This window comes from Leuciscus leuciscus (assembly GCF_965113295.1).
Source record: "Leuciscus leuciscus genome assembly, chromosome: 6".
NCBI classification, from domain to species: Eukaryota; Metazoa; Chordata; class Actinopteri; order Cypriniformes; family Leuciscidae; genus Leuciscus; species Leuciscus leuciscus.
The window spans coordinates 27,094,960-27,106,872 of NC_138730.1; the positions used below are offsets into that span (position 1 = coordinate 27,094,960).

General features: G+C 41.4%; 1 protein-coding gene across 1 annotated transcript in view; it reads left to right on the top strand.

Moving 5' to 3' along the window:
• The window catches only part of zswim5 (zinc finger, SWIM-type containing 5), a 46,065-nt gene that overhangs the window by 30,297 nt on the left and 3,855 nt on the right, over nucleotides 1-11,913 (top strand). Inside the window, exons 3-13 of the mRNA XM_082172225.1 lie at nucleotides 2,487-2,635; nucleotides 3,204-3,354; nucleotides 4,524-4,700; nucleotides 5,005-5,181; nucleotides 5,770-5,916; nucleotides 6,227-6,364; nucleotides 7,775-8,032; nucleotides 8,810-8,945; nucleotides 10,511-10,668; nucleotides 10,778-10,941; nucleotides 11,786-11,867. Of these exons, the coding sequence (XP_082028351.1) occupies nucleotides 2,487-2,635; nucleotides 3,204-3,354; nucleotides 4,524-4,700; nucleotides 5,005-5,181; nucleotides 5,770-5,916; nucleotides 6,227-6,364; nucleotides 7,775-8,032; nucleotides 8,810-8,945; nucleotides 10,511-10,668; nucleotides 10,778-10,941; nucleotides 11,786-11,867 (1,737 nt within the window). The remainder of the gene's footprint in view (nucleotides 1-2,486; nucleotides 2,636-3,203; nucleotides 3,355-4,523; nucleotides 4,701-5,004; nucleotides 5,182-5,769; nucleotides 5,917-6,226; nucleotides 6,365-7,774; nucleotides 8,033-8,809; nucleotides 8,946-10,510; nucleotides 10,669-10,777; nucleotides 10,942-11,785; nucleotides 11,868-11,913) is intronic.

Below are 11,913 nucleotides of genomic sequence, written 5' to 3' on the forward strand. Positions count from 1 at the left end.
ACAAATCTTTATGGTCACATGACCAAAAATCCTTTTCCACAGCCAAATGTTCCATAGAATTTAAAGAAAAAATATAGGCTTACACCTAGGGCTGGGTGATAAAACGATAACAATAATTGTTGTGATATAATTTTCCTCGATACAGTTATAAAATGGTTCTATAAATGTTTAATATGTTTATGGGCCAAAATCGGAATGAAACTTCTCTACTCTTTTAAACCGCGCCACACGGACCATTTATCCACAAGACTCAAGCGGCAGCGCAAGCTTTCTAGAGCAGAGGCGTTTACTTGCTGATCGCGTGACCACAAAACAGTGCTGTGAGATCCAGTGGGAAGCACTTGAATTCAGCAAAGTACACGAATGTGATTTAAGCTAGTTTTAACCATATGAAACCACGCTGATATTCTCAACAGCACTGACAAATATAAGAAATATTGTGCCATGAACAATCCAATTTGAAAGCGTTTCAATCTACAAATCACCATCATTTACCATGGATTTACTGTTAACACTAACTGGCCGACCCACATTGTACAGCGGCCCACCGGGAAACATCCCGGTGCTTTAGATGGCCAGTCCGCCCCTAAACTGCAGTATTGTGTCAGAAATGTTGTGTATTCATATTGCATTTTATTATATTATTAATGTAGGCATGTATTAGAGGAGTGATGGAATATAATTGCAGTATTTTTTGTTATTAAGCTATATCATTTGTAATTATAAAAAAATAAAAATAATATTAGGCTACCATAGAAGCCATATAGTTACATTTTGCCTTGGTAGTGAGGTGCTTATATGCATGCGACTCAAACATCCCAAATGAAAGCTACTGCTACTGTCAAATGTGCATTTCTAAGAGACAAAAACGCACAATATTAGTAATATTGCAGCCTGCACTGAAAAATGTGCCAAAGATACGAGTTATCAAAGTGAAGAAAATCAAAGAAACAAAATTTTCTATTAAGATATTTCTTTTGTTAGGGGAAATTTTACTTTTGCTTGGACTTGTTTGGCAAGTTTTTGTCATGTTATGACAATAAAGAGTCATTTAAAACCATAATTAACTGCCTGGTTTCCACTACTTTCACTCGGGAGCAAAAATCTGCCTTTAAACTGGAAAGAAATAAAGATTTGACATTTTATCTTGAAAATTATCGAGATCAACTGATTTAGCCATATCGCTCAGTCCTTCTTATACCCTTTCAAAATCTTTACTCAACACACCATGCAAAAATAAATTCCATCTCTTCATGATCGTTTGTCCAAGGAACCTCTGAAACCAGGAAGTCCATCCTCCTGCCCTCTTGTTTTGAATAGGAATCAAGGGGTCAGGCAGAAGCCCCTTATCAATGTTTAATCAGCAGCTACGCGTTGAATCCGGAATGTGCAGAATGTGTTAACCTGCCAAGATGTTGGATCAAAAGTGCAAAAGGACACCTACGCTGGAGTCCTGCTTATACAAGGACACAGAGGACCTTCTGTTTATATCAGTTTGCACCTCACTAGCCCATTGCAGCCCTTATAAAGTCATTAAGTACACTAATAATTTACTATTATGCTGAACATGGTTACAGTCTACCACAATCTGAAGCATTAAAACAAGCTCTCTTATTTCAAAGCACTTTACATGCAGTACAGCTTGCTCAATAGATATCCTGTACATTTAGATACTCTCATAGTATATAACACCAATGCTTATGTCACACACTGATGGTAATCTACTGTATGTAAGTTATTATTGCTCCCCTAAGTCCACCCAAGCCTTTTAAGAGCTAATCCCTAAATCAAGATGGATGATCTTATCATATAAAGCATGCCAAGGACATGGAAATGTGCAAATGATGTAGAATCAACCATTCCACTTCCATATATAGCATTTCCATATGTTTAATACCCACATGGGCATCCCAAGGGGGCCAATAGGCAGATCAACACTGTGCAGTCTGTATATGAAGCAGCTTCATGGTGTCTTTAAGTGGAATTCGATAGGGCTGAATGTGCTGAAATGTTTTGTTCTGGAATGGACGGTGGGTGTGGTGTGTCATAAACCTAAAGTGCATCGACATATTGGAAATACAGTAAGACCTTCCTCAGATAAAGTGATTGCCTCTAATGCATTTTTCTTTTCTTTTTCTTTTTTCACAGTGGCAATGGGAAGCAATCTTTTAAGAATCAAACCTAGATAGCTATGATTTGACCTCACCTCAGTGTTATTATCAGTTTGTAATGTTGTAATGGTAAAAAAAGAAACATGGATATTCCGCCAAAAGAAAGTGATATTATCGATTTCAGTTTTGGTTTAGAGTAAACAGGCTCAGGAAGTGCTGTTTTTCGATGTGTTAATGGGTACAAAGAACATTTTTCTGTCTACTGTTGAATTGCATAAGCTTGTAACCCAAGCTTCCACTCTGCTTTTCTACCAATAAATGAGATATGTTATTGCTTAAAATATCCAAAGTTTACTGGATGTATTTCTCTCCCAGGGGCCCCAGATCCTACAGCAGGGGCCAGTATTGATGATGAGAACTGCTGGCACCTGGATGAGGAGCAAGTGAGGGAACAGGTCAAGCAGTTCCTCTCTCAGGGAGGATACTATGGCTCAGGCAAGCAGCTCAACTCCATGTTTGCCAAGGTGAGACGGTGTGTGTGTGTGTGTGTGTGTGTGTGTGTGTGTGTGTGTGTGTGTGTGTGTGTGTGTGTGTGTGTGTGTGTGTGTGTGTGTGTGTGTGTGTGTGTGTGTGTGTGTGTGTGTGTGTGTGTGTGTGTGTGTGTGTGTGTGTGTGTGTGTGTGTGTGTGTGTGTGTGTGAGAAATGCTCAGTGCAAAAGGTGCTATTATGGTGAATTATGGGCCCATGCAATCCTAGGAGGCCCATTTAAATCAATGTATTTTAATTAAATGTCAAGCTGCCTCTTATTTTCAATAGCCAGTGCAGTTCATTGCTTTACCTGTCTGCTATTTGAAGAACTGCACTTCAACTTTTGATATTGATGCTGAATATAGTGCTCCAAACACAAGCGTTCTGATCTCATAGTCCTTTCAGCTAAAACACTTTTTCTGTTTATATAAAATATGCTTTATGTACAAATTACTTGCTTTGTTCTTCAAAATATGATGCTGACTTGTGTCAGACACAGGTGTGTATTAGTCCTATACTTGATGCATGAGGCACTTAAACCAAGATTTTTGTGTGTTGTGCAGGTGAGGGAAATGCTGAGGATGCGCGACTCAAACGGGGCACGGATGCTCACGCTCATCACAGAGCAGTTCATGGCTGACCCGCGTCTATCTTTATGGCGACAACAGGGCACAGGAATGACCGACAAGTGCCGACAACTCTGGGACGAGCTGGGTGAGTTTTGTCTGCTTAACCTGTTGGGCACATTTCTCGATCATCATCCTTGCTTGTCCAGGAACTTTCTTATCAACCAGTCAAAATAACCACTGATTTTAGGATGTTTAATGCTAGGGTTAATTGCAAGGTTTACCTTATTGCCGTTTAGTAGGATGTGGTTCCTTTATCAACAGCATATTCGGGAAGGAATCCTACTAAGCTAAATCACGTTTTTCTGAGCAGCATAGCACAGTATACAAAAGGCCAACATTAACATACATTCTCATCCCTCTTCTGTAGTTCTACAGAATTTAATCTTAATCATTATACTTACTCCTCTTCTCCTTGGTTCAATATCCTTAGCCTTAAGCACATTTGTCGATGTGCACCGTCTGACCTGCAGCAGTTCAGTCAGGGCAAGTGGATCAGCAAGTGGACTGACTTAGTCTGCGGCGCATACACAGGACTGGCCGCCCGCCTCTATCTGGATGTCATGAAAGGGCCAGGATCAATGAGTTTTAAAGCTGCCTCCTATTGATCGGGCCATTTAAAGAGGTTGATGAGAGCACATCCTGAAGAGGCTCATTTAAGAGCTGCATCTCTGGCTTCCTCTTCCTCCAAAACGGTTGTAGCTGTAAACAAGACGCACCTGCCGAGATGACTGTGCATTCTGATTTTCAAGAGCAGGCACAATATGAGCGTCTAATTAATGGCCAAGACCAAGACAGTTCTGTGCTTCAGTTGACAGCCGTGTTGATTGGCCGCAGCACAGCAATTCGGCCAATAAGAGCTGTGTGTACATGACAGCAGTGGAAAAAGATGCAGACCAGCCATCTGTTACCTAGATACAAAAAGGCATCGCACAACCCCACCAGTTACACGAGCGCACCAGACAACCCTACACATGCCAAATTTCATACGCTCCTCTGTACCAGTATTTGACATTGATGCGCTAGAACCTCTTCCATTAAATGCGCTGATTTTCCATTTCACATTAAGTAACTAATCATAAGACTAAACTGGTTTTAAATGGTGCATAAAAATGGGAAAAGTGGCAACCTAAAATTCAATACAACCTCCTCTTTTTCTCTCTTTATCCTTTTATGCTCATTTTACCTTTTTAGTTTCTCACTCTTTTATAAGCTACACTTCAGTTATAAAGATGTCTGTGCACTGTGGGTTTGCAGGTGCGCTGTGGGTGTGTATCGTGCTGAACCCGCACTGTAAGAGCGAAGAGAAGAACGGCTGGCTGAGACAGCTGAAAAAATGGGGAGACATGGACATCTGCCCTCTAGAGGATGGCAATTACGGCAGCGAGCTGCCCAACATCACCAACGCTCTGCCACAGAGCAATCTGGCTCAGGGTAAGCTTCCCTTCAGGGTTTTTGTTTTTGTTTTCTCTAGGCATTTTATATAGAGCTTTCATATGTACTACTGTACACCCAAAGCGATTTACAATAAAATCAGGGAATCTCTCCTCAACCATCACCAGTGTGCAGCATCCACTTGGATGATGCGACGGCAGCCACAGTACAACGGCGCCAGTGCGCTCACCACACACCAGCTATAGGTGGAGAGTTGATCCAACTGAGAGTTTCAGTTGATCCAAACCTGAAATTATCCACTTATCTTGATGTCTGTTGCTCACATAACCGTATTTTACTCTAGACTCACTGGCCCGGCCTAGAAGAACGGTGTTCACAAGAGCAATGGAGGCCTGTGACCTGCACTGGCAGGATAGTCACTTGCAGAGAATCATCAGTAGTGATTTCTACATGTCCCCAGCCTACCAGAGAGAGGGAGAGAGCCTGCTCTTCAACCCCCAGGGTCTGCCACTGTGGTTGGGTACGTATTTACATTCTTCTCAGCCATTTCAAGCTATGCTTGACCGTGTTGATTCTGTACTGAGAAGCCAGTCAGTTCGGGGATCTCTAGTGGGTGAGTTTTTCCTAAATCAGACACTTGAACAAAGGCCTGTTCACACCAAGGACAATAACTATGAAATTTTAATAATTGCTCTAATTCTATTAGAATTACAGCTATAACGATAATTACACAGAAGAACGATATCGTTGGAATCACTTTTCCAGCTGATGAATGATAAAAACATTGACAGCAGTTCAGAATCCACCCGAGCTTGAGAATTGAAAGCAGCGGACTTCAATTCCGTTTTCGTGCATTGGTGTGGATACTAATATAGTTATAGTTCTCGTTCTTGGTGAGAAACGGAGAGTCTGAGAGGAAACTTCGCTCTCAGTAAGACCCTTTCTGCTTTGTCGTTATCTGTCTGATTTCACTTCTGTATGATCCAGGAACTAAAATAAGCAGTTTCCATTAAGATTTGGTCGGAAACATGTAACTTGAAATCTGAGAAACTGCCCCATCTGAGAGGAGCCCCACCATGTTCATACCATGTCATGTGACTTGTTCCAGATCACGTGCCTACAGCCTGCGCCAGGGTGGATGCTCTGCGTTCCCATGGTTACCCCAGAGAAGCCTTGCGACTGGCTGTTGCAATAATCAACACCCTACGGCTCCAACAGCAACGGCAATTAGACATATACAAGCATCAGAAGAAAGGTAACACACATTGTTCTGATTTAATGTGTGGCGTAACTCCAAGTGCTCACAAATTTTTATTTATTACTGCTTAATCACAAGCCTTATCTTTTCGAGAATAACCATTTCAATGTATTTGTAGACGCATCAAAAGAAAACTAGTACAGTTTATTTCAGAACTTCTGCAACAACTTTTAACTTTGCTCAGGGTAACTTTAGAAACAGCCATGTGCACCGTTAAAATTTAAAAGTGCTTGTTTTGATAGTAATTTAAGCATTGACATATTCATATATTCCCAATACAAGTAAATATTTCTGGTTCTGTCCTCAGAACTGCTGCAGAGGGGAATGACCAACACCACCAATCTGGAGGGCTGGGTGGGCCACCCCCTTGACCCTATTGGCTGCCTTTTCGCCACCCTCACGGAGACGTGTCGAGTGGAGGATGACAATACCATGGATACTGGAGGTACACAATTATATGCTGTCATCGGGCTTCTGTCCTTTTACAACTCTCTGAGACGCCTTGGGCATTATTCGGTTCCTCGCTCAGCAACTGGCCTGTGTCTTTGAGAGCTTCATTCAGTCTGCTGGAGCCCCATCTCCTCGCTCTTTACAATTCCCCTCCTTTTCTGTGCAGTGTTAAGGGGTGCTATTGTATCAGAAAGGTCATTCTATCCACTCAGTGGTGTAAAACGTATAAAATCAATCAGCATTTGCATTCCATACATCCCTCCCAGCTCAGGCCAATGGAAAGTGTCGACCATTGTATTCCTGTAATGAGGAACCCACAGAGAGGCATTGTGTCCCTGAATAATACTGGCAAATGGTACTGTGACTTGGGAGAGTTTGTTCATATCTGTGCGCTTGTCCCATTGTAGCACTCCCCTTTTGGCCATGGCACTGTAGCGGTTGTGTTGGGGTGTGTTTGCGTCTGTTGTGTATTACACTGTATGTTTGTATATGTGTTAGAGAGCATAGCTCTTTGTTTGACTCTGTTGCACAGTTGGAAACATCTGGCATGTGCTGGGATGGGGGCGGACTCTCAGTTTTAACCAATCAGAATGTCCGAAGGTCAGGATCTTAGCTTAGCAGGACCAGCAACAGCAGCTGCAGCGGCGGCCGCAGCAGTGTGGAAAGCCAAAACAATGCTCTCTCTAATCTCTCTGCTTTACTTCTTTGGCAATTTACTGTAAACCCAAAACCAAATCAGGATAGGACACCATAGCTTGGTTAAGTTGTTTTGTATGGGTTTTTTATTATGATTGTGAAATGCCAGTAGAGATGTTGTTTTACATTGTAGCCAGATGATGGTGAACCCATTGATCCCTGTCCGCTGCCTACTGTACAAACAGGATTGACCAACAGTATAAATTGCAAGGGGGATTTAAGTGAGCTGGTGTTGAGGGTCTAAATTCTTTCCAAACAGATGGTGTTTTTTCCCCCCAGCTTTCATGCAAACATCATCGGACATTTATATAGATGCCTTAGTTTGTGGTGTTTTATATAAGTTTGGGGTCAGTAAGAATTTTTTTTTATTTTTTTTTAAAATTCTTTTATTCAGCAAAGATACATTAAATTGATTAAAAAGTGACACCTTTATATTGTTACATTGTAATAATATTTCACAATATTATGGTTTTCACTATTATTGATCAAATAAATACAGCCTTGGCGAGCAGAGACTTCATTCAAAAACATTTAAAAAGTCTTACTGGCACCAAACTTTTGAATGGTAGTGTATATACTTGCCTTACCTTTAGCTATGCAATGCAATATTTTCTAAAAAACATAAAAAAATGATTTTGTCAATCAAAAAGAACATTTGTAAAAAGCTGTAAATTAACATTTAACAAACACTACTTTTGTTTCCTAATAGATTCTGGTGAGCCCAAGCCTCCAGTGTACCAGCATGTACCAGTCTGGGGATGTCCTGACGGTGGAGAGTCATACCTGGCGCTGGCGCTAGAGGTGGCGCTGATGGGTATGGGGCAGCAGCGGCTGATGCCCGAGGGGCTGTACGCCCAGGACAAGGTGTGCCGAAATGAGGAGCAGATTGTGGCCAAGCTGCAGGAGATGGAGCTGGATGACGTATTGGTGCAGACACTCCGCAAACAAGCTATCCTCCTTTTAGAAGGTACAAACTCTCTTTGTTCTCAATATTACGTCCACTTTTCAACCTTTCTCTCTTGTCATCACCCCATAGGCACTATCCTCCCTGTGTGGAGCTGTTTCCTCCCCTCACTGTTCTCTTGCTTTTCCCACAACCTTTTTCCCCCATGTGGATCTCTGTCTACTTTGATCTTTTCCTCCTCCCCATCTCTAGTTTGAATATGTGTATGTGTATGTGTATGTGTATGTGTATGTGTATGTGTATGTGTATGTGTATGTGTATGTGTATGTGTATGTGTATGTGTATGTGTATGTGTATGTGTGAGAGAGAAAGAGAGGAAGTGCTATGCCTGTAAAAAGATCTGCAGGCTGGCCTCTGCAGTGTCCCCAACTCCCTTCCCCAAAACAGGCCACCCTGCATCTGAGCCTCCCACTGACATGCGGTGTAACCTTAGAGCAGACATCTGCGCTGCTACTAGGGAGGACAGACTCTGTCAAAGCCCATGAGGCCTTGCCGCCTGTTTGCCTTCTCATCGCCCTCCCCAGCCGTCCCAGCGATACGCTCGACTCAGATTTCTCTCTCACTTGCTGTGCATGCCCTCACTGACTCACCAGCCTCCTGTCCATCAAGCCTGACTCAACCCTGCAATCTGATAAGATGGACAGTTAATTTTTTTATTCTCTCTCTCTCTCTCTCTCTCTCTCTCTCTCTCTCTCTCTCTCTCTCTCTCTCTCTCTCTCTCTCTCTCTCTCTCTCTCTCTCTCTCTCTCTCTCTCTCTCTCTCTCTCTGTGTGTGTACAGGTGGTCCCTTCAGTGGTCTGGGGGAGGTCATCCACAGGGAGAGCGTTCCCATGCACACATTTGCCAAGTACCTGTTCACCGCTCTCCTGCCGCATGACACCGACTTGGCGTATAAACTGGGCCTTCGTGCAATGAGGTGAGAATTCAGTTCAATTCAATTTTTCACTTTACTGTTGGAATTTCTTCCAAAAATTGTCTCGCATCACACAGCGTTTACGGTCTCATATTAATTCACATGAATTCACATCAATACACATCCGCATCAAATAGTAAGACACTACAATAGACACCACTTGATTAAAAAAACAAAACAGTTTTTCCTTTTTTGTACACATCAAGAAGGAAAAAAGAACAGAAACATTAATGATAACTGTTACATGAGGTCTTACAAGGAGTCAGCAACTATGTGATATAAGTAGAAATTGTGGCACAGTTCTAAATGTCTACCAATTTTTTTGTTTTTTGAATGTAACAATCCCATTTCCTTCAGTACTTTTCCCCTTTGTCCTTCTGTTACCGAAGGGAGAGGGTCATTTTTTCCATGGTGCATATAATAATACTAATAATAATAATAATAATAATAATAATTTGTTACATTTATATAGCGCTTTTCTGGGTACTCAAAGTGCTTTACATAGAAGAGGGGGAATCTCCTCAACCACCACCAATGTGCAGCATCCACCTGGATGATGCAACGGCAGCCATATTGCGCCAGAACGCCCACCACACACCAGCTTACTGGTGGAGAGGAGACAGAGCGATGAAGCCAATCAGTACATATGGGGATGATTAGGAGGCCATGATGGACAGGGGCCAATGGGCAAATTTGGCCAGGATGCTGGGGTTACACCCCTACTCTTTTTTTTTTTTTTTTTTTTTTTTTTTTTAAAGGACATCCTGGCATTTTTAATGACCAAATATTTGACTGACAATGCATGAAAACAGATCTACATCAGGGGGGTTTCTCTTGAGTCAACATTTAGTGACCGCTTTTTTGCAGGCGACCATACAGTCTTTCTCTTGTGGGAAAACCGACTAGAAATATTGACGACTCATCCTTAATTGCAAAGATTTTTGTCCAGTTCTAGGACGAGAATGTCCCTCCTCCAAGTAGCAAATGTAGTCAACACAATCATGCTGCAACTTGCCAAATAATGTTTTTCTCATGTTTTTAATGTGCATTTTAAATGTGTGCATTGTTTTCACCTTTAATTATGGAACACAGTTCCTTAAATTAGATTGAATCTCCACATTGTGTGTGACTTACACTCTAGCTCCAGCCATATAAAGTCTTTATGGGACCTTATTACTGTATATCTGCACCAAGGCATCATTATCTGAGTCTAGCTCATCACAATCCTCACTTATACACAATCAATAGCACTGCTCCCTCTGCGCACCTTCTGTGAGTCTGAGCTAGTGTAGTGTTCACTCAGACAGGAGTAGCAGAGCATAGAGCGCTCTAATTACTTGCATTCAGACAGAGCTAGCAGAAACATGAGTACTGGTATGTGTGGAAGTAGCACTCGGTTTACTCAGACATGATTATCAGAATACAAAGTACAAGGCTGTAGAAATCAGTGAATCGCAACAGAAAATTGATGAAAAAAGGTTGTTGAGCTTATTGGTCTTGTTATAGGCTATGTGAATAACTTGAGTCTTATATGTGTGAATAATCCAGTATAAACATGTTTACTGCAGGCTTCCAGTGCTGGAGTCCACGGCTCCCTCAGGTGACGTAGGGCACCCTCACCACGGCATCTCCATAGTGCCCAGCAGATACCCACGCTGGTTCACGTTGGGCCATCTGGAGTCTCAGCAGTGTGAACTGGCCTCCACCATGCTTACTGCCGCTAAGGGTGAGTGCTACACACGATCACTCACGACGAGTCACGTGAGGTTCACTTTAAACAAACTTTTATGTGCTGTGCCCATGTTTAGCTAAGAGAAGTCTGTTTTGTGTCTTAGGTGACATGTTGAGATTGCGGACTGTTTTGGAGGCCATTCAGAAGCACATCCACTCCTCTTCCCTCATCTTCAAATTGGCTCAGGATGCATTCAAGATCGCAACTCCGGCAGATAACCCTCCTGACATCACTCTGCTCAATGTAGCGCTGGAGCTCGGCCTCCAGGTAAGTCTAAATGGATCCTTATGTGATGTCTGGTTTGATTTAGTTCATTATTGAGTCTGATTACATTCTTGATCTTAGACCAACTAGGCCAACATGTAAAGTCATCCTAAAACATTATTTTATTGGACATCCAATGAGCCCACATAGTTGTTTTTTTCCCCTTACCTTCAATTTCTCTCTGCATATAAAACGTTTTTTGACCCTTTTCTGATGTTTACACGAGATATTATGAAGCATATTATGTACACTGTCATAAAAAAATTGGTGGTTGGTAATTTTTTTTTTTTTTGAAAGAAGTCTCTTATGCTCACCAAAGCTGCATTTAAAAAATAATATTGTGAAAAGGTATTACATATTTTAAAATGTAATTTATTCCTGACATGGCAAAGTTTCAGTGTTATATGATCCTTAAGAAATCATTCTAATATGATGATTTTCTGCTCAAAAAATATTTCCTATTATTATCAATGTTGAAAACAGCTGTGCTGCTATTTTTGTGAAAAAAAAAACAAAAAAAAAACATTCAGGATTCTTTGATAAATTAAAAAGGTCAAAAGAACAGCATTTATATGAAATAATAGAAATCTTTTGTAACATGCATGTCTTTACTGTCACTTTTGATCAATTTAATCTAACCTTGTCGAAGTGTTAATTTCTTTAAAAAAAAAAAATCGTACTGACCCCAAGCTCTTGAACAGTAGCGTAAAGACTGTTTTCTTTTATAGTCTGGTTTTATATGCTGGTTTTATTTCTGGTAGTTGTGTTTTGATGTACATGTAAATTTACTCCAGTACACTGTTCTGCATCTTTTGTGTGTCTTATGCGATATGATATTTCTCTGCAGGTGATGAGGATGACCCTTTCCACACTCAACTGGAGGAGGAGGGAGATGGTTCGCTGGCTAGTCACATGTGCTACTGAAGTTGGTCTGTATCAAGCAACACTCTGATTTTGATGTTTAAATTAACAAGG